Here is a 14,189-nt window from a genome sequence, read left to right as displayed (position 1 = left end):
TCGCATTTCACCTGTCATGGTGGAGCGCTTAGTTTGGAGTTTTTTTTTAAAATATATCTTACTTCGAATATAAATAATAATGGAAAAATATTTTTAGAAGCATGACAACTACTCTGGCAACTAATGCTGGCATGAAAGCATAACAGAGCGTCATATCCTTTTCCGCGACGGCATACGTGTCGTTTATAATGCAAAGGCGCACCAGTAGATATTTAACATAAGAAATTATGCGAGCTTACATAGCGAACGTGGTTAAGTGAATTATTACCATACTTCTTTTAAAATTTGTTGCTTGCAGGGCACGAAAACAAATTTTCTAAATAGAGCTACATCTTTTGAATATAAGCCTCTTACTATCGATATCGGTATAATTAATATTCACATTACATCACTACGCCTTTTATAATTATTCGTAAAATCGTTGTTCGGTCACGTCACCTTCACTTATTTGCGTTTTACAATTAGAAAATACGCGACATTTCTTTAAATAGTTAATACTAAGTGTCTATTAAGTGGTAAAACTTAATTTAACTCACCAAAATGCTGTATCTCGAGGATTACTTGGAAAGTAAGTTTGCCTTTGGTGATTAACAACCAAACACGCTAGCGCCATTACGGTTGGCAGCTATGAATCAAGCCTACTTTATTTTTATGCCGCGCAGTTTAAATTTTTGATCTATGAAATAAAACAATAAGATATTAATTACTTATGTGTTAATGTTCCAGTGATTGAGCATTTGCCCCAAGAATTAAGGGACAGATTCACAGAAATGCGAGAAATGGATTTATCAGTACAGAGTAAGTAAATACAATTTAATGTTACATGATATTTAAGAAGTTGAATTTAGATGAGTAACTTTTGGCATAAGGGCTTTTCACCTTTTAAAAGGTGTCGAGTTTTTGTAGGACTAAGACAGTTTATAGCAGATTTTTTTTTGTGCTGGTACACCTAAAAGCCAGAACAAAAACATGATGCCTTTAGAATATAGACTAGGTACCTCTGTGCGTAAAAAGGTAACAGACAAACGCACTTGCGCTTAAAATGGAATGTAGGGAGAAGTGATAGCCTACTGTTTAACCTCATATTCATGGGGCCCAGTAGTTATTTGCGAAGTGAATAAAATATCACTAGCTTTAGCAGTTTAGGAAAACAGTGTGAAGAGACCTGCATGCCTTCATTATGTTCTCAAAGGTGTGCAAAAGCTGCCAACATGGTACCAGCGCTTCAGCATTCCAGTACAATGCAGCGTACAAACTGATTAGGGGTTTTATAAAACGTGTCATTATCCTAAAAGGATAGCCTGTTACCATCTTAGACTGCATCATCACTTACCAGCAGTTTAGATTGCAGACGAGGGCTAACTTGTAATGGAATAAAACAACTAAAATTAAAACAGTTAGAGTTGTCTGACAGGCTGCTGTCATGTCTATCTTATTTATATTTCAGATAATATGGATACACTAGAGAAAAGAGTGCGTACTCTATTTGGTGGATGTCGCAGGGGCGACGTGAACACTGATCAGGCCAACACAGAGTTTGCAGACATTAAGAAAGGGTACACTAAAACTCTGGAGGAGGCTGATGAGAAAGTTTCATTAGCAAATCAGATGTATGAATTGGTTGACAGATATCTCCGGAGACTAGGTAAAATTAAACATCTATCTTAACCAGTGGTGTGCACTTAATACATGCACAAAAGCACTGCCTACCCTAAAATTTATATATAGTCCGTATAAGAGGAGGGTTCTTTATGCATGTTTCCACTCCACTGATCTTAACTAATTATAAAGCTGAATTTTTTGTTTATTTAAACTTGGAAATCTCTAGAATTATCAGTCTGATAATAGTTGTATATTTAATAGCTCAATTCTTGAGGAAGGTTACAGGCTATCAACATCAACCCATGACCAGTAGCAGTAAGAAAGAAGAAGATCCAGCAAAACCAACAATAAAAAGTGCCATGTATGGCAATACTAGAATAAAAAAATATTTAGCTTTGATTCTGACTATGCATCTGCAAAACTGAAAGTTGCTGATGGACAGACTTAAAATTTTTACAGAATGCTACATTCCTACACTTAATAGTGCATTTTTAAATGATTTTATTTCAATTTGATGATCAAAATCTTGTTATTACCAAAATACTTTTACTACTAATACATACTTTTGGATAAAATAGCTTTCTAATAGTGAAAGTATTATTTATATCAGCCCAGTACTTCCAGAGTTTATCAAATACAAATAAAAAGTGTTTCCCCTTTAAAATATAAGCATAGAATAAATAAATGCAAATAATAAATAAATCAAAATACTATGACAATACACACATCACCATCTAGCCCCAAAGAAAGCGTAGCTTGTGTTTTGGGTACTAAGATGTCTGATGAATATTTTATGAACAATATACACCAATACTTAGAATATACATATAAACACCCAGTAACTGAAAAACATTCATGCTCATAACACAAACATTTTCCAGTAGTGGATATCAAACCCACAGCCTTGGACTCAGAAAGCAGGGTTGCTGCAAACTGCGTGAATCAGCTGTATGTAAGTTAAGGTTTTATAATAGCTTATTGTCTTTTAACAGATACAGAGCTTCACAAATTCAAGTGCGAGCTGGAAGCTGACAATAAGGGAATAACAGAGTTGCTAGAGAAACGTTCACTAGATCTTGACACAAACACCAATCATACTGGCACATCCAACAATAACCATTATAAAGACAGCAGGTGAGTTTATTTTAGTTATATGTGCTTGAAATGGTGATAACCAGGTGGTTAGAGTATTTGCATTCCTTAAAGGTGGATTCAGTTTGATCCCCTGCATGTACCTTTAATTTTTCGGAGTTATGTGCGTTTTTAATTTAAGCAATTCAAATATTCCATTCATAAATGGTGAAGATAAACATTGTGAGGAAACCTGCATGCAAGGAATTTAGTCAAGCAAAATTATTAAATTTACAGCGCTCACCATTTAAGAACTATGAGGTCACGGGTTCAATTTGGGAATATATAATTTTCTGTTACCACTACCGACAAAGACGTGCCGCTAAGTGATATAGTGTTCCGGTGCAATGTCGCGTAGATACCGATTAGGGGTATGACTACCAGGGGCGTGCACTTCATACTTGCACAAAAGCACTGCATACCCAAATTATTTTATACAGCTTGTATTAAAGGGGAATCTTTCCATTTTATGCCATGTACCTACTTCATGCATACCCTGTGCACGCCGCTGAAGACTACCATACTCCCTAAAAGGGTAGCCATCGCTACCATCTTAGACAGCATCATAACTTACTACTAGGTGAAACTGCAGTCAAGGGCTAACCTTTAGTGGCATTAAACAAAACTGCACTAGTGGGATGGTAATGGGTCAATAATGATGATGATGACGATTACAAAGTGAAATGTCAAACTCAAGGCACAGGGAGAATGTTTTCTTTTATTCCACTACAAAGTAGCCCTCAAAAACAACAAACTCATCTAATGGTAAGTGACCAAGCAGGCTAAATTATTACCCCGTTAGTAATACCTAAAAGTGGCATAACCCTGCAATGGTTATGACAAATGATGCCCCTAAATGGTTCCCTAATTGATCGAAAAGGTGAAAAGGTTTACGGTTTCTGGACCCAGGGACACAGGACCTTGTTAGTCAAACATGCTAAACCATGAGGTCATGAAATCACGAGGCAATAAATACAGGCATCACACTGAGGACATCCAAACTTTACAATGAACACTTGTTCTTCATAACAATTATTCACTCCTGAGGATGCTCCGGTTTAAACGTGCGTAGAGGGTACATTGAAGATCTGTTTGGTGTGGAGTATAAGGATTGAAGAAATTATAAATTACACCATGCAAATTCTCCTGCTTTTCGCGGAGTAGAGCAAATTAAGCTTCATTTTCATAATATATCATGGATTTCCGCAAACTAACGCCTGCTTCTATCCAATATGTTCTATTTTTATCTTTGTATCGCAGATATCGCATCCGAGCTGAGAAGAGGCGAGATAGTTGGGCAACTAGGGAGTCGCGAGGTCACGCCAGCAACGGTACCATGTCTAGAACGGACACTGCGTTACAGGTATGACTATTAAACTTATGCTTTATTGACTTAAATAATGTACAAAAGTTTTTCCTCTAGTCCCATTGTGTGTTCCTTTTGTATTGTCAGTACAAAAATCAGTAAATTTATTAACAAAGAATCTTTAAATGTTAAAGAATGGGCTTAATTTGCTTTAATCTGCGAAAACCAGGCAAATTTGCCTGGTGTAATTATTATATTTCTTTTTTAATTTTTGTACACTACACAGATCTTTCAAAATGCTCAGCTCAGACACTGGAGCATCCTCAGATGTTAACTTTACAATGCACAATTGCTAAGTCAATAATTATTGTTATTGCATAGGTACTTTATTAATAATTAATTAATAAAGTGTTTAAAAGGTGCTGACTTTCATCATCATCATTATCATCAGTTCAACTAATAAATCAACTAATAAAATCATCGTCCACTGGTAGCTGAGACTTCTGTAGGATGTTACAAAATCCACAGTCCTGGGCCGCTTGTTTCCAGCGACTCCCAACGACTCGCTTGATTTCGTGTTCCCACCTTGTTGGAGGCAGACCTACGCTGCTTTTACCCGTGCGGAGTCGCCATTCCAGCACCTTAGGACCCCAATGTCCATCGGTTCACAGAGCTATGTGCCCGCCCATTCAGCTTCGTGACTATGCTATGACTAAGCTATAACGTGCTTTGTCGGTACTCTATTTCTTCTACTATAGTCGTACATATTTAATAGGCCCGTTTTGACATTTGTGCAGGACCATAGAATGTAACTTGGAACAAAACTGAAAGAAACAATAAAATAAAAATATAATTTTATATAGTGTTTTAAAAAATACGTAAATTTTTTTGGGACGTTAAATAATATGAAAGAATATATCGCGAGTATTCTTTTTGCGCTTACTTTATAGTAGCATGCAATTTATAATAGTTGCGAAACGTTTCTAAAACAGTTACGTTCTCAGTCTTTTTTTTTTTTATTCTAGAGTACTGTGCGCTCATTTAAGTTTGATATATATTGCTTACTATTACGTAAACTTTGGCTCTTCTACTTTGGACATTGATTTAAACATTGTTATTTGACTCGAATTTTGTGTTTGTTGTTATATAGTACGAACTCTGTTTCAAAGTGTTGAAAAGTGGACGTATAATCAACAGCCAGTCACGCGAATTGTTTGTGAAGGTAAAGGAATGCTTTGAACGAAAGAACACTTTACAATACATAATCATATCAATCAAGTACTGATACAAACTTGAATTGATTTATCGTGAGTATCGAGTAGTCTTATGGTTCCATAACTAGTTACGTCGCGATGACAAACGTCAAAACGTGCCTATTACTTTTTTACGACTATAGGTCTCTCCATCGCCCGCTTAGTAACTCTGATCCTTATGTGGGTCATATTAAGCGACAACGTTTCAATGCTGACTTTACAAATTACAATGCACAAATGCTAAGTCAATTGTTATTCCTAACCTGTGTCAGAGCAAAAGCTTAAAAAGTGCATTATGGACCATCGATTATGTGTGGTGTGTGGTTTGAAGAAATTATACACCGTTTGGATTTGCCTGGTTTTATCGGATTAAAGCAAATTCAGCTTAGTATTCATTTGTATGTCATGGAATTCCAAAAGAAACGCCTGCTTCAGTCCTTAGAGAATCTGTTATTAAATGTTTAACTAAAGCTAAGGGCGTTATCACACTGGCGATCAAAAGGCCCAGCAAGGCGATGGAACAAAACCATCGCAACGGTTCGTGCTCGTCGCAAGTATGAATTAAATTTGATAAGCGTTTAGATTGATGTCGTAACACAGCCGCGGCGAGTTATTTGAAAGCATTCATTAATCGTATCGCTTTAAACCTTGTCTGACGTGTATGGTCACGAGATGTTTGTTTTGGGCTCTTCGTAGACTAGTGCGCGTTTGGAACCCTCTTGGATTTAGTTTTAAGTTTTTTAAGAATGCGGTTATCATTATCACTTCGCAATTATGACGTTTCAAAAGTGCTTATAAACTGGGCCTATTTGAAATAAATGAATTTTGAATTTAAATGAAAGATGTATGTAGATATGACGGTTCATAAGTGCCTGGGATAGGCCTACACGAATAGAGTGTTTTCGACGGCTCCCATCGGCCGTGCCACTAAAAGTGCGTTTTGCAGTGTAAATACCACGCGCTGGAAGTCATACATTTCTGTTTTCACAAATCGTACACGACGACGTTAGAGCGTAAGAAGCAATGTAGTTCAAAAATTACAATAAAGACGCCAACTGTGACATGTGTTTATGTACCTATTAGTATGAAATAACAATTGCTGTGCTCACATACACGTTTGCGGCGACAAATTGACTTGTACACATTCTAATGTCTTGTTATTAACGTCTCCATGGCGGGTACTCATTATATTGTATCGAGACCGCGTCACGTGCCCTGATTTGTTCCGTTGTCGGGACGTGAAAGAAATCTCCAGTGTGATAATGCCCTAAAACCCCCGCACGGCATACCCGGTCCGATTTATTACAAAAACACCCCGTTATCGGGTTGTTTGTTCGGGTGTTTCTAGTGTGATTCTGGGCATGGTACCTGCTATAACGCTTTCATTTGATCTTCATGTTTGGTGACGTGTTTCGCCCTTATTTCTCCCGTACACCATACCGTATTAACCCCCCTAATATACGGATTACATTAATGGATAGGAGATAAACTGGGGGGTTTTAAGTAACGAATGCAACGTGATGGTCGCAGGCTGCACTTGGACGCGATTCTTACTCGCTGGGGCATGCGGGCAGTGCCATAGCCGCTGCCGCCAGTCAGGCCATCGCCGCTACACAACAGGTAATTCCCTTTTTAACACCATTTAACGATTACTCTTTCACCCCAACTCATTTGTGAAACTCACTTAAAATTAGACGTAGGGAAACCTAAAAGGATAATAAGTAGTAGTTAAGCTTTTTGTGACAGAACTCGTCCGCGGAAGTACTAAAACCATGCTTATTTCTGCCGCTAAGCAGCAGTGTTAAAATACTGTGTACCACATGAGGCTTCACACCGACGCCTCAGGTCGATGGACACAGGATGTTGCAGGACGAAAAGTAAATTTTGCTTAACGGTAATTGTTTTAGAGTCGCAAATCCGGTACTATTGATTTTTGCTTTACGTTTAAACGTTCTGTCTAAATTTAGGCAAATTTGAGCTTTAAAGTCATATAAATATGATCCATTTTACTCCGATGTTCAACTATTTCCATACTCGAGAACGACTACTCGATTGCAACAAATCTTGTACTAAGGCTACCATTAGGGTAGGTAGGCTATTTGCTTGGTCCGTCAAATATGACTATAAAATAAATAAAAAAAAACTTATCTGTTTCTTCTTTGGTTGTACTTCGGGGTTGATCATAAAGAGTCAAGAGATAGGTACTCGGCATAACTCTTTGTCGCCCGCTGCGAGATGCACCCTGTATTTATAGCAACATTTATTTGGTCAGATGCAGCAAGGCCGGCGAACTGCGTCGCTGAAGGCTTCGTACGAGGCGGTCGCGGGTGAACTGGCGCACCAACACGCTCACCACAGCCACCACGCCCATCATACTCATCACGAACACGGTAATTATATCACTAAAGATGTTGCTACGAAGCTTATGTTCATACTTTTATATAATGTGGCCAAGATGTCCGCGGACCATACGTAAACAAACAAATTACAGGTGGTTCGCCTATTGCAGGGGTAAACAACATTTTAGCCTTCTGTAAAGATTAAAATCGATTTCAACTTTAGTCATCTGTAAAATTTTAAATCAATATATGCCGTTTATCCTAAAATACTAAATTAATCGATCCTAACATAATCTAATATTTTCACGACTTGTCATTTGCTTGTTTACATTTGCTCCGCGGATAAATTGGCCTCAATTTAGTATTAAGTAGTGTTGGACAGTCAGTCGGGTGTTAAGGAAGGCGTTCGGTTTTTGTTTATTGTATAAGTTATATTATTATAAAACTCTTTATTTGTATACCACAACATTAACACATACAAAATATAATAAAAACAGAAACATAAAGAAAGAAATAGAATACAAAAGGCGGCCGTACGCTTAATAGCGATCTCTGCCAAGCAACCTTTGAATTAGGAAAAAAAAAGAAGAGGAGAATAGACTGCTAATGGTGCAAATTTTTAAAATACATATATGCGAATAACTACATACTAATACATAAACTAGTGTACACAAATAGATCAAAGAACATAATAATAAAAATAAACTATTATAAATAATAACAATTAATTATATTTATAAAATTTAACATACAATAAATGAGTAACTGTATATGTCAATTTACAGTTACGGTTTTCCTATTTTTTACTACAATGTAGCCCTTGAATTCAATCACACCAAATCATGGGCGTACCTAGGGAGGGGCAGGGGAAAACTGGCAAAAAATGTATAAACTCTCCTAAAAAATGTAAGCTACAGACAGAAAAAAAAAATACAATTTGGGCTTCAGTATGGATCTCTATAGAGAGTGTATATATTCTTTCAGGTCCAGGTATGTCCTCGGGACACGTCGTGCAGAGCACGGTTCACTCACATTCCACACCAACGAGTTCCACTAATAAACGCCACAAGCAAAAGTAAGTCTTTCAGTTTATCATCATCTTTATGTGTTAAAATAGCTGTTAGCGTTGCGATGTACAATGAGCGTAAAATTTAAATTAAAATGCATACATTTTTTATACATTGTGGCCTCTCACATGCACTTTCTCTCAGACTTTAGCGATAACAATGAAAAAGTCTGGCTAAGTTTGCCGTGGGCTTCTCTAAGACCAGCAGAGCTATTTTATATGTGAAAAGATGGCACTAAATAAACTGTTAATCCATCTTTGCATTACGTTGACATTTGCACAACATAAGTTTCCAACTATTTTAATTTCAATTCGGTTTGCAGATACAATTAGGAAATGGATAATAAAATGGTTTGCGTTATTTGATCGCAACTCTCCACCACGGCTAGTTAAATTCGGTGTCAACTAAGATACACGATTACTCTCCTGGTCTAAGCAGTGCCCAACACATCAGTCAGACTTTTTTACTCAACGCCCGCACCTGAGTATCCAAAGGGTTATGTGCGCCGGCTTATTTCAGTACTACGAGTTTCCATCAGACTCAAAAATTGTATCCAGGACCTATAGATACGAACTTGAACATGCTAACCACTTGACCAACGAGGCAATTTATATTTTTTTTTACAGAAAGACTACATACGCCACTTCAAGCAATGTGGCCACACTGCACACTCAACAGTCGGTTTCTGCCACCGCCAGCCGCTCGTCTTCGCCCACTGTTGGGTGAGCTTTATTTATTTACTACAAGTACTATAACTGTTTTTACAAATCCCGTGGAACTCATTTATTTTCCTGGAATAAAAATGCCTTTGTGACCCTCTATCGTTTTAAAGTTACTCTATGCTAAAAATTAAGTTGTATACCAATCAACTTTTTATTTGCGTTAAGAACAGATAATCAAGCACTCTTTCCCATTTATAAAATTAGTGAGGTCTACCTGTTACCCGCGTTTTTCGTCCGCGTTTATAACGGTTTTTATAAATCGTAATAAACAATTTTCTAGGGATAAAAATGCTATTTTACTCTCCATCGTTTCAACTAACTGCCAAAAATAACTGCAAATCGTAATTTTAATAGATAGAATAGAACCCATAGTTAATATCAATATTAATAATCTTAAAAAAAAAGATTATACCTTGCAATAAAATATTAATATATTATAGCTTAAATAAAAATATAATTTGTCAATAATTTTCATGACTATTTGTTTCGGGGTATTCAGCGTTCATACATAAGTTTCTATGTAGTAGAAGCTGAAGTGGATAACCGAAAGACGTTGGGGTCCCAAGGTCTTGGAATGGCGACCCTGCACCAGGAAATACAGCGTTAGTCGGCCCCAACGAGGTGGACAGACGACATCAATTAAGTCGCCAGTGGATTTTGGAGCTCCCTACAAGCAGTGGACGTCAATCGGTTAAAGTGACGATGATAATGAATGTTATAAGATGTTTTTCTGTGTGTGTCCCACTCGCACTTTTTCGCTTTAACTATAACTATTTTTTATTTATTTACTTCCAGTAACATGGCGACTGTAGTAAACAAGGTAGTGAACACAATAGAGGAACCCATGGAGGAGGAATGGACCTACGACCCCAACGAGCCACGCTACTGTATCTGCAACCAAGTGTCCTACGGGGACATGGTCGCCTGTGACAACCAAGACGTGAGTGCCAAGCATACTAATAAAAAAACTGAAAACTTTGTTTGTTCGTTCGTTTGTTTGCTAATCTCTGGAAGTTCGATAGAGAGATATAGAATCTTTTTTGCGTTTGATATCATTAGTAGTAAAGCTCTTTGACAGCTCGTCCGGGAAAGTACATTGTTGATATACTGTGCTCTGTCCGTAAGGAATTGTGTAAAGTCACGAATGAACGATTCCCACCCGCCAGAGCAGAGAAAATTCAAAAATTATAAATTTACTAATTGCTCCCGCCGGGGATGAAACCTGGGACTTCCCACTTAAAGCCCCAACTCACAGATGCGCCACAGAGATCGTCAAAAAAAAAAGATGTGTCCTTGAAAGGTTGTTTTGTTTCCAGTGCCCGTACGAGTGGTTCCACTACCCCTGCGTGGGCATCACTGCGCCGCCGAAGGGCAAGTGGTACTGCCCGCAGTGCCAGACCAACATGCGTCGCAACCGCGCTCACCGCAAGAACTAAGCAAATAACTCGAACAGCACGGTCAAACTACGGTCCTGTGCCGGTTCGGACCCTGGTTCCTTGTTATCACCATACGAAGCTAGTTCGAAAGCACCCACTTTCACGACGCCGATGGCTATCATAATATATTTTATGATACTGAAAAAAAAATTTACAATTTTAGATCTAGATCTACTAACTACTCTACTTTTAGAACAATACTACAAAGTTTTGTAAAAAAATATGCGGTCACAAATATAACATTAGCTGTGTAAATGTTATGTTAAGTCGCTACAATTAGTTACGTTTGTCACATTATTTCAGCTCCCTTTCTCGCTACTAAGCGATATGGCCGCCATTTATAACCTAATTCATCTGGTTTCCTCTTATCAGTTTATTTCCTTAACTTTATGTGGTGCACAAATAAAGAGTATAATGAAATATGATAACTTAAATATACCTTACATGGTATTATAATCCTTTCTCCAATCGAGTATAAATACTGTGAGAACTGCTGTTTGTCGCTCTAGCAGCAATTATAGTAAAGCTAGGTAAAGAGCGACCAATCGTGAACATTTTAGGTTATTTTAGTAGGTATTTTAGAGTTAAAAACACATTTTCTTTTTAATTTTTACAGAAGACTGAAATTCAAATTTATATAACCCCTTCAAGCGAACAAACTGACATTTGATTGCTTACGTTTAGTCCTTGGATAAAACTCCCGCACTTTTGCAGTGTTAAGAAAACGTAACCCTGAGTCACTAGGTGGATTAACGTCATCATACGAGTCGCACGACCATGGAACTTAGAAATACCTTCAAAGACCGATCGTTTTAAAAAAAAACCATTGTCCATACCACGAAGCAGCATTTATTGCTGCAATGTTGTGCTGGGGTCGGAAGGAGCTCGTGTGCCTGTAATTATTACAACTTATCTAAATAAGATGATCATGCTTATTTACTATGTTAGCTTTTAAATGCTTAACTAGCTATCTAAGGACCACCTTACAGACCTAAGATCTGTGTGAAGAAAAGATGTCGTGATTTTAAGGGCATTAAAAAGATCCTATGTACTAGGTATATATTATTGAATGGGTGGAACCAAAACCTTAATATAAAAACATGTTGCCACAGAATAACTTATATAAATGTAGTAGTATGTTGCTTATATGAACTTGCGAAATATTCTAAAGAATATTATCTGTATTCCGTATTAATAAATTATTTGTTCGGAATACTTATTAGTGTAGTGTAACTCATTAGTGTGTTTGTATCTAACTGTTTTAATATTATTTGACTATTAATTATAATAAGTTAGTAGCTAAAACGGGCTTAGGACAGGCGAGGACTTAATAAGGCTGCGTTGCCACTTCCGACATCTTGTCTATCAGTTATACCGTGCAGCCGAAAATTATAGGCGAATTACGAAGGTTATTCTTCAAAAAATACCTTTATTACATTAAGTTATTATTATAGTAACACCTTTAAATACTTATTATATATACTTATTTCTATTTAGAATTAGTATTCATTTATATAAGTTTTCATTAACTGAATATCACTAAGTAGCATGTTATCTTAAGTAAGCAGGTCTCAATTTAAATAAGAGTTACTTACTTTTCCTAGTCGTGTTGCAAATCGCAGCCCAATTTAGCCTGAGCCTAAGCCATTCTGCTGATATAAATTTTTCTTATCAGTCAGCCTTTGGCTTGATGTAGCCATTTTAAAATTATTGGCGTGTTGTAATCTAATTTTACACAAAAAAATATTAAAATGATTCCTTGATTTGCTACTATAAGCTTGCATAGTGCAATAGAAAATATATAATTTAAAAAATGTGCTGTTTAAAATATTTACATATTTTATGTTAAATTTTTGTACTAGTACATTAGGATTTAATTTGATTAATCTTCAGTTGTGTAATCATGTGAACTATGCTTAATTATTGTGCATACTTTTAACAATAAATATATCAAAAAATTTTCGGTACCATTTTTTTCTTGAAATTATGCTTCACTTAGTGTGTTATGATATTCAAGCTATTTTTCCAAATGTACCACAGTGTTCACCGTTTAAATATCTTCACCCGAGCCTTTATTTAGACAATAATACAATTACAAGTTATATTTAACGACTACGGTGATTGAAGGCACCAACTTTGTCTGTTTGCCCGACTTTTGCAAAGATCCCCGTGTATTTCCAATACTTCTCCTATGCTTTTTCTAATTTGGAATGATAATTTTGGCATATGCACGCCCATGGAATTTCGTATTCTCTTCCGGTAAAACATATTCTTACTTCATTGATAGCTAACGCCCACTTGATGCATGCCAGTTAGCATGCATAAAGACCAACTATCGACATCGGTTTTGAAATAAAATAAATCGAACATTCAATCAACACAATTACTTCATATTATTATTTTTTGTAAATATTAGATAAACCTATTCGAAACTTATGTGTAGTTATTTTGTGTAGCATATAAAATTCATAGATGGGATTAATTTCATAAAAAAATAAATGATTTATTAAGGTCATACAGCATTGGCATGAAAAAATCGAACCCAGGTTCTATGATATTCGAATAGGTTCAGTAACGATTATACACTTCTTACTTCCGCTGTCAAAATTATCACCCTATTGAGCTTTTATTAAGTCTTCCTACTTTCGAAACTGTCTGCCTCGATTCTTCTAATCTCTACTTCTGTCTACAAGTAAGATTATGGTCTAACTTGAACTAGAATATGGAAAAATGATAATAATAATTATTATTATTATATGTTTTAATAAAAACTGTTCGTTTGATTGTTTGTAATAAATAAATTTCTTCGCCATATATTTTAACTAAACTGACAGTGTGGGAACATGAACATCCTTTTTTATTTGCCACACTAATAATAACACAAATAATGTAGGTACTCTACGATTTAAACGTAAATGCGCCCCTGAAGTTTGCGCACCACACACATTTTGGGTGTCCGGTGTAGAGGGAAGGGTAACAGCGCACGTCTGCAAACTTCACGCAGACGCATTTAAGTTTAGAATCATACTGTATGTCTAATCAATTTCATTTTTTAATGTAACTCTAGAAAATCTGAACTAAAAAGTAAATTTACGTTTCAGAAGATTCAATGTCTTTTTCTAGTCACGATAATAATAATTTAAAATTTTCATAATTTTATCGATACTTCGTGATGACTTGTTGGCAACTGGAGCCATATATGCCTACAGGGATATAAGAAGGTAACGCCGACCCCAATAGGTATTATGTATCTATTAACGATAGAAACATAGTCATACATAAATAATAGGTAAAGCTTGACCATAGTTAATATATAAGCCAAAGCAGTATGGA

General features: G+C 36.3%; 1 protein-coding gene across 2 annotated transcripts; it reads left to right on the top strand.

Annotated features, from left to right (window-relative positions):
• The first annotated feature begins 280 nt into the window (after nt 1-280).
• On the top strand, nt 281-10,870 carry LOC120630874 (inhibitor of growth protein 3). 2 transcript variants are annotated; one of them, XM_039900190.1, is made up of 11 exons: nt 281-568; nt 727-798; nt 1,448-1,645; nt 2,595-2,736; nt 3,994-4,096; nt 6,823-6,912; nt 7,565-7,682; nt 8,616-8,706; nt 9,325-9,420; nt 10,216-10,360; nt 10,737-10,870. In XM_039900190.1, exons 1-11 carry the CDS (start codon nt 541-543, stop codon nt 10,854-10,856), a joined length of 1,203 nt encoding a protein of 400 aa, XP_039756124.1. In that variant the 5' UTR covers nt 281-540; the 3' UTR covers nt 10,857-10,870. The 2 variants fall into 2 exon arrangements, with proteins under 2 accessions (XP_039756124.1, XP_039756125.1); XM_039900191.1 differs by lacking the exon at nt 6,823-6,912.
• Nucleotides 10,871-14,189: the final 3,319 nt, after the last annotated feature.

This window comes from Pararge aegeria, chromosome 17, assembly GCF_905163445.1.
Source record: "Pararge aegeria chromosome 17, ilParAegt1.1, whole genome shotgun sequence".
Lineage (NCBI taxonomy): Eukaryota > Metazoa > Arthropoda > Insecta > Lepidoptera > Nymphalidae > Pararge > Pararge aegeria.
This window is presented reverse-complemented; position numbering and strand designations above follow the sequence as displayed.